This window comes from Thermobia domestica, chromosome 17, assembly GCF_964235325.1.
Source record: "Thermobia domestica chromosome 17, izTheDome1.hap1.1, whole genome shotgun sequence".
NCBI lineage: Eukaryota > Metazoa > Arthropoda > Insecta > Zygentoma > Lepismatidae > Thermobia > Thermobia domestica.
In genome coordinates this window covers 173,894,496-173,916,602 of record NC_137470.1, presented here as the reverse complement: position 1 = coordinate 173,916,602, position 22,107 = coordinate 173,894,496, and the positions used below count along the sequence as shown (strand labels likewise).

General features: G+C 35.3%; 1 protein-coding gene across 6 annotated transcripts in view; it reads right to left on the bottom strand.

Annotated features, from left to right (window-relative positions):
• Positions 1-22,107, bottom strand: part of LOC145674507 (uncharacterized) — a 266,730-nt gene that overhangs the window by 154,953 nt on the left and 89,670 nt on the right. For 5 of the 6 annotated variants that reach the window (XM_081744660.1, XM_081744659.1, XM_081744658.1 and 2 more), the window contains 3 exons: positions 21,932-22,051; positions 15,174-15,293; positions 14,067-14,230 (listed from right to left, as the gene is read on the bottom strand). In XM_081744660.1, the coding sequence (XP_081600786.1) occupies positions 14,067-14,230; positions 15,174-15,293; positions 21,932-22,051 (404 nt within the window). The remainder of the gene's footprint in view (positions 1-14,066; positions 14,231-15,173; positions 15,294-21,931; positions 22,052-22,107) is intronic. The other variant, XM_081744664.1, reaches the window with a different exon arrangement.

Below are 22,107 nucleotides of genomic sequence, written 5' to 3'. Positions count from 1 at the left end.
ATGTTCTCCATCCTCTTAGGTATTGATCAACACAAATTTCATCTCTTTATGACCTACGGTTCCCGAAAAATGGCTCTTTAAATTTCCGGAAATCGGAACATTTTTGGGCCAATATGTAGGGAACGATAAAAGTGACGCGAAAAATTCCATCACTTGCTCAGATAGATTTTGATGCTCTATCGAATAGAGTAATTAAAATTGAAAAAATCGCAAATTACACACACACACAGACATAGAGAATTCAGTAACGAACTTTTTAAGTTCGTTGAGAACAAACATGTAGTACCTGCAATTAAAAAAATATATGCATAAAGATTACATGCGGAAAAATTACATGCATACATGGTAGAAGTACGTGCGTGAACATAAAAACCAAATGTACTTATATATAAAAAAGAGCCATTAATACAAATAAAAGAAAATATATACGCATATTAAAGGCACCCATCCGAACAAGACTAACAACTTTTAAAAAGTTTAAAGAATTGATGACAAACAATTGGAAATTTAGATTGGAAATGATATAAATTAATATTGAATTTATTAGCTGTTTCAATACAGCTATAAATACAAGATTTGGAAAATAGCCTAGTACAAATAAAAGAAGCAAATTTCCTGGTTCTACAATAAGGAACTCAGTCGTTCGCTGCCGCTTGACGCCATATGGCGTCATTCATACCTATTGCTGTGTGCCATTGACGCCATGTAGCGTCATTCATACCTATTGCTGTGTGCCATTGACGCCATTTAGCATCAAGTAGTTCTCATTGTAGATTCTTTGCAAAGTGGCACGCGGGTATAGAGCTTTTATACTCTGGTGGCACACAGTGTTGGCCTGATCATTTTCTGTACTGTGCTTGGTTTCCGGTAGCTAGTTTGTTGCAAAGGCTAAATGTTGCGAAAGTGTAGGTGGCACATTGGGTTGGGGTACTGAAATCACGGTGACACGCGAAAGAGTTAACGAAATGAAACCATCTAAATAAAAACCTCCATGTAATAGATTATGTAAGAATTTTATATCGAAAAGATTGCATCTATCACTAAGAATTAAGCTTAAATCCTCACATATAGCACTTAATCTCGCATTATCATATTGATTAAATTTCCTTTTAACCACGAAAGAAAATTATTCTGAATAGATTCAGTAGAGTTCGCAAAATATTTTGGTTCACAATTCCGAATAACATCTGCGTATTCAAGGTGAAACCGCACACTACATAGATAAAGAAGCTTGAATGTATTAACTGAGTTATCTACAGAACCATTTAATTAGTGATACATTTCTCTTCGCTTTAAATGTTATAACCTGCAGATGTTTATGAACCAATAATTTGGTATCCAAAGTAATTCCTAAGTCATTAACATAATTTACAAATTGAACATGACAGTTACCAATAATATATTTACATAGAATGGGATTTGTCTTCCTGGAGTACGATATCCCTTCAGTTTTAGACAAGTTTAACGGTACGGAATTTATTTGTCCAATGTACAATAGTATTAATATTGTTTTGTAAAATTGCATGATCGTTCGTTTGGCAAAATAGGATGAAAAATTTTGCTACATTCCGCATACAACAAACAATTGCAAGTAATATTCTCAGATATATCATTTATCTACATATAAAATTGAAAATCGCTATGTTTGTGACTCTAAATCTTCTCAACCACCGGACCGATCTCGATCAAATTTGTAACATGGATGAGGTTCGAGGTTGGGCTGGGGTCGCTGAGATGAGCGGTGAGACTTTCGATACAATGATCCGCAATGTAAAGGAGAGGGAAATATGTATATGATCAAAAATTACCAATATTAGTGTCGAATCCTTGATTTTCGGGGTCGCTGAGATGATCAATGATCTTTCCGATGCTGTTTAAATCGATGCCATTAAAAATGAAAACAGCATATTTCACGGGTACTAAACACAGGAGATACGGAGTTGTGCATTTAAATTTTCATTTCAACGCAGCGAAGTGGGAATACGTATATGCTAGTAAACAATAAAAAGAATAAGGGACCAAAATTTGACACCTGAGGTACTCCAGAAGTAATATTACAAATCGAAGAAGTATTTACTTTATATCTTCGAAAAATTTCCTGTTAGATAAAGACGAAACAAGCCAGTTAGTTATACAACATAGATCAAATTTCATAAATAATAATATCCTCATCATCTAGTTGATAAATTATTGAGTAGAGTCAAACCTCTTGACCTCATTAATTGATCCCTCACGAGTTTTACGCTCAACTTTCCTTGTATTCACCAGTAGCAATATAAGAAAAGTAGATAAAGAGTCAAAATGAAAGACCCAATTGTTTTCTGAAAAGTATTAAGGACAATGACTAAAATTGATGTGTAGCGAATATGACATTAAATTTCTTGCAAGTAAAATAGTTTATATTTTGCTCATCTTAATATCTTATCTCTGTCAAGGGTGTAGCTTCTTGACACTATCAGATGTTAAAGTGTCTAAAATCGGAGGTACAGTCATGTACAAAATGATTGTCGCATATCCATAACTGTCTTGTTTTGGAATATAATTTGAACTATGGATTCAACACTAATATCGGTCATTTTTGATCATTTTTAAATGTCTCTCGCCCTCCCCCAACCCTACGTTGCATCGTCAAAGTGAATTAGCCTAAAGCAATCCCTGCCCCTAAACTCATGTATTTTGAAAATTTGATTGAGATCGGTCGGGTGGTTCAAGAGTGATAAAGTCACAAAGGCAGTCATTTTAATTTTAACTTTTTTTTACATATATCTCCCCCTCCTCCTCCCCTAGGTTGGCTCGTCAAAGTGAAACGACAGAAAACACCCAAGGTCCGACCCTCATGTATGTTGAAAATTTGATCGAGATTGATTGGGTGGTTCAAAAGTTATTATGTTTTATTAGTTTTCAAAGTTATTATGTTATACGTCCCTCTCCCCTCCCCCTCCCTAAGAATCTACCGTTAAAGTGAAATTAAAAAAATGTTTACAGATCCGAACCTCATGTATCTTGAAAATAGGATTGAGATCGGTCGGATAGTTCAAGAGTTATTAAGTTACAAAAGTAGTCACTTCCAGTTTTATATTAATTGATTTTTATATATCTCTCTCCCTCCTTTTCCTCCCCTACGTTGCTCCTTCAAACTTAAATCATAAAAACGATCCCAGTGTGAACCTCATCTATGTTGAAAATTTGACCAAGATCGGTCGAGTGGTTCAGGAGTTATTAAGTGTTATTTATTTTTATACCCCTCCCCTTAGTTTTACCATCAAAGTGAATAGTCTAAAACCAGTCCAGCCTCGAATCTCATCCATGTTACAAATTTGATCGAGATTGGTCGGGCGGTTCAGGAGATTAGAAATCACAAACATAGTGATTTCCAATTTTTTTTATACATAGATTATAAAAGAGGTGAGATAATTTTGTCCATTTATAATCCAAGCAATATTATTTTATTAACAACGCTGAAACATAACAGGTGATTTGTCTTAAAATATCCAGTGGTGAATCTTTTTCACAATTTTTTTTAAAGCGGCCGACGCCCTTTTACTCGTATTTCATAAGTAAACATAATAATAGCAATTGTGCATAACAAAAGATAATGTTTTGGTAAAAGTGATTTTTAAAAAACTGCTTTGGCGAACTTTTATAAGGGAATATTCTTTCTTTTTTTTCTTTTCTTTTCTTAAGATCACAGAAAGCGTGCTTTACTCTTATGAGTGATTCTTTTCGAACAATTTTGTCAAAAATGTATTTGAAAATGATACTTTATGAATAAAAATTTCATTAATACCTCCATAAACATACCATAAGCAATTTATTTCTGAACAACTCAGAAAGAGTAGTTTGATGATGGGGAAATATTTTTTAAAAACATCCATTATAGTTTTGTTCATGTTTAATACAGAGGCGGATCTAGCAGAGGCTCCCAGTTTTTTGAGTAACAAAAATAATTTAAGCTATAACTTAAAGATTTTAGAAAGTTTTTAGTAAAGTTACGAAATATCTATCATAGTATCAGTTGTGGTTGCCCCTTCCCCCAATTTTTACCTTCTGGATCATCCTCTGGTTCCATAAATATGTATTTCATGAATAATTCTACAGTATGACATGATTCGAAGATGTGAACATATGAAATTTTAGTGCGATGGCACTGTCTTTTATTTTACGTAATCTAGTACTTGCTTTTATAGTTTATAAAATTCCCTGTAGGTGGCATTGAGATTTTTTAATACATGAGTTTCCATAAGATTAACTACATAATGCTCTTCTTTTTGTGTTTTCCTTTTCTACTAATTTAGGGTAAAATGTTTCCAGTGCTAGTAAGGAATAAAATATGTCGCAAGTGTATAAAGCAAGCGTTAACTAGGCCACAACCAGAAAACTTTGGTATAAGTTTATAATCCTAAACCGTACTTCTTCCTGTTCACCGTGTCAGTCTTTGAATATACTTAATATAATTATGTTTGTCTTTTGTACCTTAATTGTTCTTCATTTAGAACCTATTATTATTTAACTTACGGCAAATTGAGATCTCTCAAAAGTATGATGAATGAAATTGGTTTTCAAACGGATACTCCGTTATAGAAGTAATTCAAATCTTACCTACAAGTTATAGAGAAGTGGGGTCCAAAATTCTGGTAATTACAAAAATTAAGAAGTAAAGTTTTTTAATGCTTCTCAAAGTTGTAATGGTGATAATCAGATACTCACCTCTAAGTAGCTGCGTCAAAAAAAAAAAAAAAAAAAAAAAAAAAAAAAGTGTATATTATTGTGTGTATTCGTTGTGATGTATATTATTATTATTATTATTATTATTATTATTATTATTATTATTATTATTATTATTATTATTATTATAACTGTGTATAAACGTGAAAGATACGCTGTTTATATCTGAATACTAAAAACAAGTTGACTGCTGACCTCGGCCGTCGAAAAGTCTTCAGGAGGCAAGGAAAATGTCCACGAGGTTCTGGGTTTGAGTTCTGAAGAAGTAAGTATTCGGGATCGACCGAAAAATTGTTAAAAGTTATAGGGCGCCTGACAAACATGTTCCAAACTGCTCGGCCCAGGTTTAAGGTTGTCGGTCCGGATGAGCCAAACTAAGCCGATGGCTCATACCAACCAAGCCGGCTCCAGCCGATGGCTCACGTCAACAGAGCCGGCTCGAGCAACCGGATCAATTGAGCTTAGTCGATGGCTCATCCCATCTGAGCCGACTCGAGCTGTCCGCTCAGTTGAACCGAGTCGAGCCGGTTGACATCACTACCTGGGTTTTGCTTTTGCTTGGGCTAAAAAATTTGACAATGCGGGTTTCAGCTTTGGTTTAAGAACTACAATATATACTTATATTGATACTCCAGATATTGAGGCTGTCTCGTTATAAAAAATCTATCGCCGTCTCGTTATCAAGATGAGACGAAATTCGATCAGTGTCCCCTCTCGTGAGCAACAATAAAAGTATTCCACATTACTACTTATATTTCTCATGGCTTTCGGTTTCCAGTTCAATCAGGTCATGATCTCAAAACGAGCTAAAACGAGCTGAATGACCGAGCCATTTATCAAAATCAAAACTCGACTCAAAAACAGTGAATCGGCTCGGAATTCGACTTGAGAAAATTATCTTTGATTCGACTCGTGCCCATCCCTGGTTTTCTCAGGGTACTCCGTCTTCCTCCCACATTTTCACTCTACCAATTCTTCCATCATCATTCATTTGTCTTAATCATCCGTCTCACTTAACCTAAAGAGCATAAGAGTGGGAGGTTAAACTGAAAAAAATAATTTCTATTATTATTATTATTATTATTATTATTATTATTATTATTATTATTATTATTATTATTATTATAACTTCCAAAATATGTTGTCATAAATGTCGGAAGTCTTATAAAACAAATATGTTTATTCATCTGTCTGTCTGTCGACAGATTACAGAAAGAACATTAGAAGCTTTTTTTTTTTTTTTTTTTTTTAAACAATCGGTTTAGCGTCCCAAGAATGTGTTCCATCTCTCTCGAAGTGTTATTCGAACTAGAAGTCGATGAAATTAAGCATTTCCAGTTTCAACTTTTCTCGATACAGAATAAAAAACGGTGAAAGAAAGCGACAAACTTTTCTTTTTTAATCAATTCAGCGTCTCAAGGATACACATTCTCGCCATACGCAACATTCTACCAAAATCAGATGTTGTTCTGGATTCGTACCAGTTCCGGTTTTAATACAAAATTAAGAATTTTGATTAAATGTAATATTGGTACGAATTGTCATAAAGTGTTGAACCTCAAATTTCTCTTCTTTCAAAATTTTATTTTGAACATAGTCCATCTGGCATTCAAGCGGCATATTTAACTCTCACTTCAACCCTCTTAAGTAATGAATTCCTGGTAATTGGTATTCGATCTATTCATGTCAATCTACGATGTATGGATAGAAGGAAAAAAGAACTGATGCAACAAAACATTTTATCGGTCATTTTGCGCAATAGCAACATTATCCCCTTCAACGTACTCCTCTATATAACCTTTACACTGTTCTATACGAATTTTCCATTGCTGGAAGTAGTATTTTCAGAAACCACGTTCATGAGACCCATCGCGTTTCCTTTCGCAGTTTCTACTGTCTTAAATCAGGTTCTATCACGTCGTGAAATAAAAGAAGCTTCACGGAGCAATATTCGGTGAATATAGCGGATGATCCAACACATGCATCACATATATGGTCAGAAATGTCCTCACTGACAGTAGCATGTGAGCAGGAGCTCACAATCAGTCCTCAAATAAGGTCTTCGTCTTCTTACTCACAAAGGGTTGTCAGCACCTTTATCGTAAACTCTGCCATTCTACCGGTTGGTTTTCGGATATTATGTCCAAACGACGATGTGTCACAGGTTATCACTCGCTCTCAAAAATGTAGGGTATCTTCCAATGTTTGTCAAAAACACAAGCCCAAATGTTCACCCGAGTTTCATTTTGTTCCAATGTGTGGTCCATTGGCACCAATTTTGAACACACTTTCTTCATGTTAAAATTCTCATGTGAAATTTAGGGAACACTTTCTTTGTCAATTCCTGTGATTTCAGTAACAAGTCTGATACTCAAGCCACGTTCGTTTCGAATCGCATCCGAGTCTTTTTGAATGTTTGTGAGTCCCTTTCTCAAGGTCGTCTCTGATCATTTATCGTCCCTCTTCAAATTGTTAGAACCACTCAAAAATTTGTATGCGTATGGACAAAAACCGTATGTGCTATCTTACGTATCAAAATTCGCTAAAGTTTTCGCCCATAAAAATGGACACTGTTGATTGTCTTGGGGTTTCTAAATTTGGATTCTGCTTAACAAAATACATCGAATCGATACCTTCGGGTCCGGTGCACAGAACTTCAGTGAAACCTGTCAACTTGGCCACCTGCTTATCTTGGCCTAGTTCTTCTTGAACCTGCATTTTCCCATAAGACATTCGTTACTTACTACTCTATAAGTTGGCCACCTGTCTATCTTGAAAGTTGGCCACACTGAAGCAATGTTTATCCTATGATGATAATGATAAATTTACCTGCGTATCTTGGCCATGCAAAATACAGTTTTGTTATTTTTCTTAACTCTGTATTTGTGACTGGAGAAAAGAAGCAAGGATTCGCGCGATTTGCTCTTGGAGGTCAATGGCCAGAAGACTACCCTGATAAAGGGGTGGTGAAGGAAGATGTGAATAAGAAAAAGCACGTACAGGAATTCACGAAATGGTTGTACGTATTTGTTTACCCTGTCTGTTTTGGTAAAACCATTAGCTATATCAGCTCCTCTCATCAGTGGGGAGTTTCAGTAATTCCGGAAAATTCTCAAGGTTAAAGCTAACCATGTCAATTGTCAAGTATTGGCACCTGACGGCTTGTCAAAAGATAGCGGAGTTTTTGAGATATGAATTCCCTCAAGATGTTCTCAAAACATCTTTTGCTCCGAGGGAAACACTTCTAGCTCATTGACAAGAGGTAGTTAACTACAGTATTAGAATGTGCATATCTGCCAAAAAGAATAAAACAAATACATCTAGAATGAACCACCATTCAGTAACAACTGAAAAGAAGCCATATAAATTGCATATGAATTTCTCAATTTATAACTTGGCTTTACTTGTTTTAAATCTGAATAACTCTGTGTGCTATAATAGCAATTTCAATAAACTGCGTACATACGCTTCTATTTCATGGTTGTTTGTGTTATTGTGTTTTCAATCCGAATAATCCAATGTAGCAGACTAGTTTTCAGGAAGAGAAAGGTATGCACATATATTAAACATACTATAGTAATATTTTCTAGTACTGCATAGTTTTTTGATTACTCTATACACATTATTTATAAGTAGCTGTCGTGCCACTGCTTATTAAAATTTTACAATTAAGTAATACTAGAAATCCTACTCTAAAAATAAACAAATCACACTTATTTTCTGTAAGTTGGCTACCTGTCTAAGTACGCCACTTTTCGAAGGAACCGATGGTGGCCAACATAGACAGGTTTCACTGTATTTCTGTTTGTGTGTGTGGATATGTGATCAGTCACCTCCGTACACTACCTTTCGCAAATCGTAAGTTTCCGTCGCGGATTTTCCCAGTTTGAAAAGAAACTTCACACTGTTAGGCTGTTCCATATTAACACTAAACATGTTTTCGGTGGATCACAGAAGCACGGTCTGCTTCGTCCAAATATCACAGCGGAACTGAGCGGCTTTTGCTCTGGACAATGACTCATTCGATAGGCAGGGTGTAATAGTATACACTCATGGATTGATTGACGTTCAGGTGTTCACTGTTTGCCAATATCAAGTTAAATCAATTTCTATTCCTAGACACATCTATTAATGTATAAAATTTTAATTTCCTGTAGCCAGAAGATTCGGAGATCTCGTGAGCAGTGAAGGATATCCTATTTCGTATAATCCTATTTTATTTCATGCATATGATCTAAATTGTGCGAAATATTAAGCTTCCCACACTAGAAGCTTCGAAGGCATGGAAAATAGCAAAAAAATTCAAGCCGTTCTTTCCTTCTTGAACCGCCTTTCTCAAAACACCATTTTATTCAATGTACACTTCAATTTCCTGCACCATTGTTTTTCTATATCTGATGAACGACAGGAAACGAGTTCCCTTTCTCTCGTATAGGTCGAATTTCGTAAAATCTTATTTTATTTACAACCTAGGGATAATTGAGTTTTGGATATTTTCAGTAACCAAAGAATGGTATTTTACTTTAGACATATTTACTGACACTGCAAAGTTAAAAAGAAAAGTTTATATTACGTGCAGATATAATAAACAATACGGTTCTCATTAGGTATTCACTAAATATTCGATTTGGAAATAAAACACCAGAAATTTGTGTATTACGTCAAATTTTATTGAAATCTAGCATTTCTGCAGAACTTGAGGGAAACAAGACTTCAAGATGATTAGAGTGAACTATTGAATACTGATGCGCAATAAAAACTTTGGATTTCAGTCAACGTTTTTTTCTGTAAACACTGATAATTAACATTTACATAATTAAAACAGAAAGACCACTCAGCTACACAAAATCGTAGTGAACAATTTTGAACTTCCATGACGAATATTCTTATAAAGTTGCAATTACTGTTTGCACCCATCCTCAGAAGCGTCTTGAAGAGTGACTATCTTCTGGTTTTCGTTCTGGAGGTACCTTATCAGGCACTGCAATACCAGCTCTCACCATAATATTCTTTACTGAGCCTACAAAATACAGACCAAGAATTGTTCCACAAAAACCAGTCAGAATTCCAATGTTGAGGCCAGATTGGAGTGAATCAAACTGAGAGAAGTAGTAAGTGTTCCGAAAATCATTTCTACCTTTCGGTGATTGAACTGTGACTCCAAATCTTTTGGCCTTTGCCAAGGCAGAAACTATTTGTTTTAGAAACCTGTTCATTTCGCAAGAAGAAATACAAATAACTAAAAAATGCAGAAAATTTTGTTTAAAAAAGTAAACAAAATGTTGCTCTTCTAAAGCATTTGTTGCATTTCCGAATTGAATTGTTCAGTCTGTTACTTAGCACTTAATACTGTATTGTTGAGTCTTTCTTGTTTAGTACTTAAAACTGTATTGTTGGAAGCATCAAATGAAATTGCTACAGCAACAATAACTTATATTAATACTTCTTACCATGATTGAAAATTATAGATAAATATATTTAATTATGCAATTTTGAACAACCCAGGTTTCATTATTACATTATTACACACAATTTGCTATTTATTTTTGTTTAAATAACGAAGATTCTATATTGTTTATTATCTTCACCTTTAGTGATAAACAAATTAAATACCAACACCTTCTAAATGGAACGGAAATAACACTGTATTCCATTGCGCAAAACAAAGTAACCGAGTTACAGGGATTGTTCAGAAAGTAATGAGACTTCCAGGAGCACACTCCCACTGGGCGATTGTGGTAAGGGTCCAAGCTAAGGAACGCACTGGGCATCCGAGCTATGACGCAGTGAGGATCATGCGTGGCGCAAAAGCAGTTTTTGAGTTCTTGTTACGGCACAAAATGTGAGAAAACAAGCGTTCACTGGAGTAGCGTTACACGATTAAATTTTGCTTTTACCTTGGCGAAACCGTTTCTGAGACGCTTGGCTTTGTCACGAAGGCTTACATTGAGGACGCCTTCTCAAGGGCTCAAGTTTTCCGGTTTTTCTGTGAGTTCAAGAACGGACGGGAGACCGTTGTAGACATGGAGCGAACGATGGTTAGATTCCAGGAGATTTGTCACTTTGGTCACGTTTTTGTCCAAACCACTCATTGAAGAGCGTCAGGAGCAAAATTTCATTGCGTAGCCCTGCTCCAACGAATGCGCCCCAGTTCGCATGAACTCTGCCGTGACAAAAACTCATAAACAGCTTTTGCGCCATGCGTGATCCTCACTGCGTCAGAGCTCGGACGCAACTGCCACCCAGTGCGTTGCTTAGCTTGGACCCACCACCGCAATTCTTTTCGGGGAGTGTGCTACTGGAAGTCTCTTTGCTTTCTGAACAAACATGTATGCGAAGTATTTTCATATTTCAATCTATAAACGCTTTCAATATATGATTTCAAAAGAAAAAAAATTTTTGTGTTGCATTCTCACTACAATGTCTTTCGTTCAGAAGCAAATATTTAATCAGATCAAGATTGTTGTGAATAAGAAGTAGAAAGATTGAAATGGGTTGCATTATTGCTGATGGAAAGAAAATCTAAACCAATAGTGGACTTCTGATTATCTGTGTGCAGGTTTTCGGTTTGGGAATTATTCGTTAACATTCCGTAATTTAAATATAAGTATTAAATAAATAAGGTTTTAAGGTTTTAATTAACTACTTTGACTAACTATAAGAAGTGATTCTTCACGTTAGTCTATGAAAAAATTTCCATATTGGCCAGTGGAGAAAACCGCTCAGTTTTAGAGTTAGGGCTGTCCAAAATCGCCGAAAAAACAAAATTTCAGCATGTGTTATCTTGAACTCTAGAAAACGTGGAGTGGCTGTTCATAGCGTACAGTAAGGCATACATACGCAATCTAGAAGTGGTGGATGCCATTATTGAAAGGTCACTTGCCACAATTCTGAGAATATTCCATGCTCCATAGTCATCCGCTAACATCTTAATTTTTCACGTACACTCATGTCCAAAATGATTGTAGCAAGTCTATAACTGCCTTTGTAAGAATATAATTTGATAATGATTTTCCAGGGTGCTTTTAATAACTACTATGTGTATAATCGGGAAATGTATGTTTGTGGTGAATTTCATAGGAAAAGAATTATAAATACGAAAATTAGAATGAATAAAATAAAATGTTGCTAAATGGACAACAAAGTTTTATTTTGGTTTTATTGTTCTTATTTACTGCTCTTTTGACAGGAAATTTGCTACATACATGTCTTTGCCAATTATACTAACATTATAAAAGATACCGGGCGAAATCGTTATCAAATTATATCCCTACAACGACATATTTATAGACACGCGACAATCATTTTGGACATGACTGTACATTAACTGATGTGTGCGAGTGAATGTTTAATTAAGCTTTAATTACTTAGTATTCTCGATTTGAGTTTATCCCTTTGTTTCAGTTCCGTACTTTTAGAGTTTTCCAGATATTCTTTCGAACAGAGAGAGAGAGAGAGAGAGACAGCCACCCAATCCCTAAATTACCAGCTAAATACCCGTTAGGGAAATTAATCAATTGCAATTTATATGTACTGCGTACTTGATTTTTGCAACGCTCTAGTAGCACTGCTATGTTGGCACCCACGAAATCACTAAAGTACAGCTGTGTGAGCTCTACGAACTACTTGAATGTTGATCACTGCGTGAACGAATGATGTTGGCAGAATGGCTTCGTAAGGATATTTGGAAAGCTATAGCTAATTGAGGGAAAAAAGTAAAGGATTCTCGTACAAAAAAAAAAAAAAAAAAAAAAAAAAAAAAAAAAACAGAAATACAGAAATACAGCTTGCAGTATTCTCACCACAAATGTCCAACTTTAAATAGCGCTCTCATCGGCTTAATTCCGTTAAGTTTCCTGTCCCTAAGTTTGATTCTATATGTACATTTTATATTCCCTAGTAGCAGAGACAACTAGCAAACCGATTGCTGTAAGCTTGAATTGCAAGTCGGGCAAGCTTGCATTAAGCTTGATTGGAAAACGTGCAAGCATGAATTATAGGAACGAAGTTAGATAGGAGCAACCTTGTATTCAATGCCCCATTCAAGCTTGACACAAGCGTTTCAAAGTCAAGTCAATAGCCAATGAACGGCCAGCAATGCTATTACACTCTGCGAAGGGTCTAAAGCATCGCTTGCAAGTACAACAAAAGGCAGATTGTATGAAAGCATATACGTTTTAAGTGCAAGCGTAGAAATCCAAAAGCCAACGACGCGCCAACTGGCCGAAGGCTTTCTTGCTACTAGGGTTGATTCTTGTGCATACTTTCTATTATTTTAAGACATTCTGTGTATCTATAGGGTAACATAATTTCATTTCAAATCTCAACAAATTGTATTAAATTGATGAGATACAAACAAGGCTACTAGTCACTACAGCATTAATCTTTAAATGCCCATTGACGCAACTGCTGCGTCAAGGCTTTAAACCAGGATAACTCAGCCCTTAATTAAGCTAGGAAGATAACTTCGGTATCAATGTACTCCAGAAGGATGAAGGTTTCCGCCGATATGTATTCTACGCATGTGTGGAGGTACCACAGAGGACGGGGAGGGTAAAGTTTTTTTTTTCATCTTTTTTTAGGCTATTTTCCCCTTGGAGATACATTCCTAAAAACTGGTATATGAAGCAATGAAGTAGTCCATTACATGGAAATACCCTGTATATGTACTTGTTTCTTATATGAGGGGAGAAGAGGCACAGTTGGCCAATTTTGCGGGTTTTAGTTTTTCAAAGTAAATTACATTTAATTTCAGGACGGATCGATGTAAGACAAGGTATCTTTTCACTGAATTGATCTACAAGCACAATTATTGTTGCTGTACATGATGTGACATGACTCAGTGATAATTAGGGGTGTCACCAGGGCAACAGCTCTTCGAAAATGATATACAAGGCGTTTTCAGAGAAATTTCGTTCAAAATTTTTATCTCGCTTTGCACTGCAGCAATGGCTACTACTTTCTATATTAATGTTACAACTGTGTTGCCTACACATTAACATCATTTTGTAAGCGTAGGGTGACTTCCAGGGTTTCCAGGTCCCCCAAATTATATTCTTTTCATATTTTAAGCACTTTTTGTTTCTTCTTCAACGAATAGAGTGGGAACTGCACATGTGTTACCTCATTGAAATTGTGTTCTATAAGCTCTCCAATAATGTATCAATCTGAATCTGTGATAATTAGGAGGTCATCAGGACCGCCAACGTGCGAGTCTATAAGATTTCGTTCAAATCCCTGGCAGGTCTAGAAAGGTTAAACAAATAATATTAAATGGGCTATAAAATCCTACATTATAGTAAAATATACGGAAAAGGCAAGTTAACCAATTTCTCGCTTACCTTTACAGATGGATATTTCTTTATCAGAGTACAAGAGTCCTCCGCCATGAGAGTTCCATGAGAGCCATGCGTTATCTCTGATCGATAGCGAAATCTATACTTGGATTGAGGCTGCTCTATCACTTGCAAATACGGCTTAAGTGGTTTAGGAAGTAAAAGATCTCCTGCAGGAAAAATATGAAGAATGAATATGTAGGTAGGATCTTTGAAGCCTGTGAGGCTAGGCTAGCAGAAATATAAAAACATCCACATTCAGATACCACTTCCTTACACTCTACTGAAATAAAATATTAAATAATATGTGGAAAGTTGGAAATGAAATCTGTAGTTTACCGTCCCCGATCATGCCCTTTAGGCTGCAGAAGACATATCATTAATAAAAGTGAAAGAGTTAGTAGAATGAAAGTGTGGAAGGAAAATGGAGAACCCGAGAAAATATACGAACACAATGTTTAGTACCAGAAACAAAGGTGCATGTGTTAGTTCAAGGACGTTTTCACATAAACCACTCTGCGTCGAATTGACGTCCGTCAAATATGAGAACTCAATTCCCTCTCTCCCCTATGCTTTAAAAACTGTTCTGTAGCAACTTTCGTAATAAAAAAAATAAAATAAAAAAAGACTCCTATATGTCGTACTTTTTCCTGAGGATTTCCAATTGTCTGAATTTCTTGGGACTTGCAATGAGTAAATAATGAGGAAATCCGTCCCCTCCTATATTATATAACAAATTTTTAATTAAAATTTATTAAAAACAACCAGATGCTTATAAAAACCACTGTGTTTCGTTGAAGATTAGAAACTTTACTCATAGTTTGGAATTGAAATTAGTCAAGAGGGAAAATGGACGATCGCTCGCTTCAACAATACACACAATGCTCTCTCTTATAAATTATTATTTTATTTTTCTTTCATTGTGAAGGTACGATCTGTTACAGAGCTCACTAATATAAATATGAAACTAAATTTACATATAGTATTTCACCCTTTGATTGAATCATATACTTCTTAATATCAAAACTGAATTTTAAAACACAATTTCTGCGTTACTACTTTCAATTATTAATTTCATATTTCCCGCAAAATTAGAAAAAATGCTCAACTTACTGAACTCTTCTGGAATCGTTAGAGTAATGGCAGACTGTTGAGAAGACATGGTCTCACTTCCCACTTTGGAAGATGATGATCCACATGAATCGATGGAATATGGAGTAGAATTCACGTTGTCTGAAGAACAAGTAATACAAAAACATCAGGTAACAAGGTTCTTGTCGCGTGACTAAAAATTATGTAGAAATCGAGATAAGTTTGATAATTATATGTGATATAAGCGATTATAGGCATGCAAATGCTTCACCACTCTGCGTTTTACAGGAAATCATTAAAATTCGTTTCAGTGAGATATTCTTTACAAAAAGGACGTATTTTCACATAACTGCAAGTATCTGCTACCAGAATGATGGTACTGTAATGTACCTTTTATTTGTTTCAGCTGACTAATGTGTTCTTTTAAAGAACGTCACAATAAATTTGTTACTTAGGAAAAAATCAAGGGGAAGTTGCTAATTTCCTGAACAAAAATACTTTTCTGAGAAATCAGTTCCCCACTGGTCACATGATCTGTGGTTTTGTTTCAGATTAAGTCATTCAAATAAAGATTGAATCGTTTTGTAAACACATGTAAACACATTAAACCGGTTCTTTATGTAGAAAATTTTCTTACGGAGATTTCTTTATGAAAGGACTAACACTTCAGCAATTCTTCTGTACGTATTAATACTAACAATGTAAGTGGTCTATAGGCACTAATAACATGACATTCTTTGGATACTGCTTCTACTGTTCTACGTACAGGAAAAAAGACAAGCCTAGCGTAAAAGAGACCTCTGATGAAGCATTTTTAACACAAACGTCGTACAAGAAATTCGATTAAGACAATAGACCAACAAGTTTTTCTATCTTGCAACTAGAAAATCGTATTTAGTAGATGAGCAACTGAAATGAAATGAAATCTTTGAGTTTTACGTTCCACGATTATACCGGCTAGGCTAAAGGAGAAGGTGATGATGAGAAATGAGTGAAATGGTGGAATGAAGAAAGTGGGAGGAAACGGGAAAATCCCGAGAAAACCCATGCACACGGTGTTTGTCCATCACAAAGTTAACTTGGCGGGGGCCTGGATCGACCCCAAATGTGCAACTGCATAGACTATAAGGGTTAATTTAAGAATGTTTTCGCTTTATTGTTCGAAGTAACAGCTTAGTCAGAATTGTCAAAGTACACAGAGTTGCTAAACTAATCACTACAAGCACAATTGGTGCAATTATCTATGTGATGCCAGCTATTAACGCGTTGCCAATTTAATAGTCATCTGTTTTCCAGTTCTACGGCAAACAGCATTCACCTGATATTTGTTTCAATGTGTAAGTGATGGTATCACGCGAAAATCCGAACAAGATTTCTCACAAGAACTTACTTATATGTATTATTTAAAAACAAACATAGTACTATTACTGGATTAAAAGATCATAATATTTTCGGAGTGTGAAATAATGCGGGTTTTTATACTTTTTATAAATTCATTACAACAGCTATTTGAAATTGAACTTACAAAAACTATGCACATAAAGACAGAGAACAAATGATTTAAAGACATAATGAATATTTCAGGTATCTGTACACCTCGTATGATAAACGTTATTGCTACCTGGATATTAAAATAACTTATTCAGACTTAATATCAGTTGCGCGGTTACTCTTGATAAAACGAAGAAATAATAATTGTCTTTGACCGAAATATGTTGTGCCTACGCGAAATATGTCAAATTATAAATTAATTAATTATATAAAATACGTACTTCTAATAAGTAAAAGAAATAATAATTAAAGGAGTGTCATTTAACATTAGTTATAATTGTCCCAAATATTCTAAGCTTAATATGCAAATTACTTGGAGGTTGAGTAGGATAATATCCCTTTACAAATAATGATTTCTATTATGTAGTAGAGTTCCGAAAAGAGTTCTGCATATTAACAATGCTTCCGCTCCTAAATAGTAATTCTATTTTGTTTTAAAAAAATAATTATTTGGTTGAAATAAGCGCAAGTAGCACATAAGAATTATAATGTACTCACTCGTAATTTCGTTATTACGAATACTGACAAAGAAAATACCTTGATGCATGTTAACCAAATAAGTACTTTGGGATCTTGGCTGTCATCATAAAGTTGGGAGGGGAGTTTATGAAGAAAGGGCTCTCCCGATATGATTGATTGGGAGGATTAATAACAGGTTTGATTAATATATATATACACACATGAGTGGTTCTGAAACTACAAATTTGATTAATGAATATACATGGTTTCCAGGAAACTATCAAGTGACTGCTCATTTTGAGTACAAAAATGTTACTGGTGATATTTCTTAAAACATTAACTTGAATTTTTGCGTTCATATCCTTGATTGGAAGAGGCTTATTACATAAGTTGCCTCTTTTTCTCTTTAGCACGTAGAATCGGTAATGATTTCAGGTTTCCCTCGGAGATGAACTCGAAATAAACAGGGGACAAAACTAGGACTGCAAGGATACAGGTCACCCTTGCTGAGTCGGAACTGAGAAATATCTCGATTTTTTTTTTTTTTTTTTTTTTTTGCTTTGGGGGCAGAATTTCCATCCAGGGCCACCCCTGAAATCACCACTCAGGGTGTCTACTAAAATTCCAAAATGAAATTTCGTGACTTTTCCGTGACCTTTTCTTTATCAAATCATAAAATTTGGTAGCATTCTCAAGAGCGAATCTGGGTGCGAATTAGCCCGAAGTTTCATCCATGCGATAGAAATGTGCTTTGCTTGCGATTTGGTAGCGTCTAAAATGATCTTAGACATTTTTGGAGGTGAAATTCGACGTTTCAGAGAACAAGATTTTTCAATCGCTACTTACATTTCTACAGTTATAAAAATTGTGACCGAAAAGCTAAATTTCCTGACTTTTTCTTGACTTTCATGGCCGATTTCTGATTTCGTGACTTTTGTCACCGATAGACACCCTGTCACTATTTACAATTAGTCCTTTACACAATATATTTTGAATAAACGAGTGATTCGTAATTGTACATTAGATTCTAAGGCTGTATTTTTCATTTGATATAAATTAATATCGAGATCATTATTGCTAACAGGCGTGAAACCAACCTACGAATATATTTCTTACTCAAGAATGATACAACTGTTACTCAAGAATGATACAATAATGCATTAAAGTCCGCATAGTAGTTGGATATATTCATCTTGGAGTGAAGTGGCCAAGGCGTTCGGTTACGATTGGATTTGAGTTTAGCGTCTCTGTCAGTAGCGAAAATATATAAGATGTAGACCTACAGCTTAATGTAGAATTCGAACCACATGACCTCCTACTAGGAATCGAACCCGAGTCTCCTACGCCAAAGACGTATATGTTAACCATATAGCCACGAGGAAACTCCGAGTTTGATTACGACTTTGATCCATGGTAGAATGCTTGCCTAAGCCGAGTAGTGTTTCGGATTCCACTGTAGCAAGGGCTTCCATCTCTTATGGGTTCAGAGCTGGAGAAAAATGTTAAAGTCCAAGAATCAATCAACTAAAACATGGGCATTCAAGAGTAGGGCAGGGTGGTGCCCAGGCGGGGAGGTGTCCGGAATGGTACTGACGGTTTTTAAAAGTGTATAGTTTTAATATGGTTAGAGATACAGAAGAAAAAAAAATCATGTATTTTAAAGGAGAACTCAAAAAGTTTATTTGGTCTTACAAGTCATTCTAACAGTGTAACTTCACGTGAGCTCTATTTGTAACTCTTATAATATCTAGCCTGAACTCAACCTCTCTCCACGTATTCTGTAACATCTGAGGTGTTATTGAAGCAATCGCATTACTAACACGGTTCTTCTTAACGTAATCGTAATCGTTTGTGTACCACATCGTGCACTGTTGACTTTGGAATTGCAAATTTCTTGTTCGCTGTGCGAATTGACTTCCTCGGGCTACGTGAAAAACACTCTCTTATTGCTTCCATATTTTCTTCTGACATTCGCGATTTACCACCGCTGTGTTGTTTCATACACTCCCCGTTGATAAAAATTGATCCTTCCACGCCTGGATACTGTTGCGTGATGGAGGATGCTTGTGGTAAACATGTCGAAAGTTTCGTTGAACTTGAACAACACTTTTTGTCTCTGCAAACCACCACACGCGTTGCACCTTTTCGACTGACGACTCCATTTTTATCGCCGTCACCGGTAGTTATTCAAGTATGAAAATTTGCTGAACAAAACTTTTTGAGTTTTCTTTCAATATGAATGGTTTTCTTCTTCTGTATCTCTGTCCATATTAAATGTATATATTTTTAAAAACCGTCAGTCCCATTCCGGACACCCTGTATATCAAAGACGCTGTTTGATGCATATTTCTTAGTGCATATTATTTTACATCAGGCATGTGCAAGTTGGAACAGGAGCTGGGCCAAGTACAGAGGACTTAGTGGCGTACAGGGGCGCATGAGACAATGTGTAACATTTTCACAAGAATACCATATTCAATAGAGAAACTCATTCATTTTGCACTAACATCATAGGAACACAAAAACTGTTATAATAGTAACAAAAATATTTACTGACGAAAAGCAGAAAAAATCTATTATTATTTTAATGGGAGTCTTGACCTTTCATGTTCTGAATCAATCTGAATAAGTTTTACACTGCGCGATAAGGATTGAAAAAAAAAATAGTACAATTTAAGAGGTTACCTAATAAACGCATTTTCAATAGCGTATCATGCGAATCAGATGAAAAGGTTCAGCGGTCTTGAGTCGGCCCGGGGGCCGGTTTTTGCACATGGCTGTTTTACATCATGATTAATGAGCGAACATATTTCACTTGCACTGCGGTTGAAAGGGCAAGACCGTTACAGAGAGATTTATGCCTCTAGTGGTCACTTTAGTAACTCTATAGCTGGGAGGGTGTTATCTGAAAACTCCAAATCTTAACTTTTGGTTTTGATTCTGACAGGTAGTCAACTGAGGGAGTTTCAATCGTAGTTTTCACGGCAATGAAAAGGTCCATGCCGCGTTTTTGTAAATTCGTCAAACAATATTTGCTAAATGAGCTATACACTGTGGATGATCGGCGTCCATGTCTAAGAGAATGTTAAAACAAGTTTACTACAGCTAGTATTGAAAACAAATGTGGGCTTCACATGAATGCTTTACAATTCGCTATTCTAATCTCAAATAGGTGAATCGCAACAAAATTCGAGCTATGCATGTCGAGGTGCCAATGATCTGGCATGAACTATCCAGCCAAACAGAAGTCTATCAAAATAATAATAATAATAATAATAATAATAATAATAATAAATGGGAGCCATTCGAAATCTAATATTAAGTAACTTAATGTTCCATCTACTATTAAATCTACACCTCGATTAATTAATAGTAACGAACGGGGCAATAAAGAGGAATCCCAATTCACCTATGACCTTTGCTTCTGGAAGAGCTGTTATCCTTAACAGATAGTTCCACGATAGGGTGTACGTTACCGCTCTTCCTTATAAGTTATTACGTTTCCTTCTTTCACTCTCACAGCATACAAGGTAAGATCTGTTATAGAGCTCACTAATATAAACATGAAACTAAATTTACACATAATATTTCGACTTTTGATTCAATCATATACTTCGTAACTAGTCTTGGCTAGCTATTGGCTCCGCTCCCAGACCACCGTGTTTGCTTGGCCTACGGCCTTGCACCCCTTACACCCACAATTCTACCGAATTTCAAGTTTTTTAATTTTTTTTTTTTTTTTTTTATTTCAACTACCTAAAGATAAGATTTTGTATCCCAAGAAAAAGCCCATTTAAATAACATGAAGATTTTTCATTCCCCTTTTAGACCCCCTAAAATCTAAAAATATTCACTGTTGTCAATGTTCCTATGTGTTACTCCGCGAAGGATGCAATCATGTCAAATTTCATCATAGCAACCCTACACGAACTGCCTAAATAGTTTAGCATGTAGATTTCCCATAAAAATAACATGGGAAAAATTTTTCAGTTCCGCATAAAACTACTCTAAAGTTGGAAGCTTTAGTGATTTTGATAAATAATCCTGTAGCAAAGGTACAAGCATACCCAATTTCAAGATTGTATTCCGAACTCAAGTACCTAAAATATGAGATTATATGTTAAAAAAAAAAAAAAAAAAAAAAAAAGATCATTTAAATAACATAGGGAATTTCTTCATCTCCCCTTTAGACCCCCTAAAAATTAAAACTATTCACTTTGCCAATTTTCCTATCGGTTTGTCCCTAAAATCTACAATCATACCAAATTTCAACTTTCCACGTGAACTGGAAGTACCCCTTATTTTATGTCAGTGAGTTCATGTAATTTTATATATATTTAGAATTAAGATCAGGATAGAATAGGATAGAATTAGGATATCAAAACTGAATTTTAAAACACAATTTCTGCGTTACTACTTTAAATTGTTAATTTAATATTATATAACATATTTTCAGTTAAAATTTATTAAAAAACAACCAGATTCTTATAAAATGCACTGTGTTTCGTTGAAGACTAGAAACTTTACTCTTATAGTTTGGAATTGAAATTAGTCAAGAGGGAAAATGGGCGATCGCTCGCTTCAAAATAGGCGCTCGCTCACTAATATAAATATGAAACTAAATTTACATAATTATAATACTTTACCCTTTGATTGAATCATATACTTCTTAATATCAAAACTGAATTTTAAAACACAATTTCTGCGTTACTACTTTCAATTATTAATTTCATATTTCATGGAAAAATAAGAAAAAAGGCTCAACTTACCGAACTCTTCTGGAATCATTATAGTAACGGCGGGCTCTTGAGAAGACATGGTCTCACTTCCCACTTTGGAAGATGACGATCCACATGAATCGATGGAATATGGAGTAGAATTCACATTGTCTGAAGAAGGAACAATACAATAACATCAGGTAACAAGGTTCTTGTCGCGTAACTAG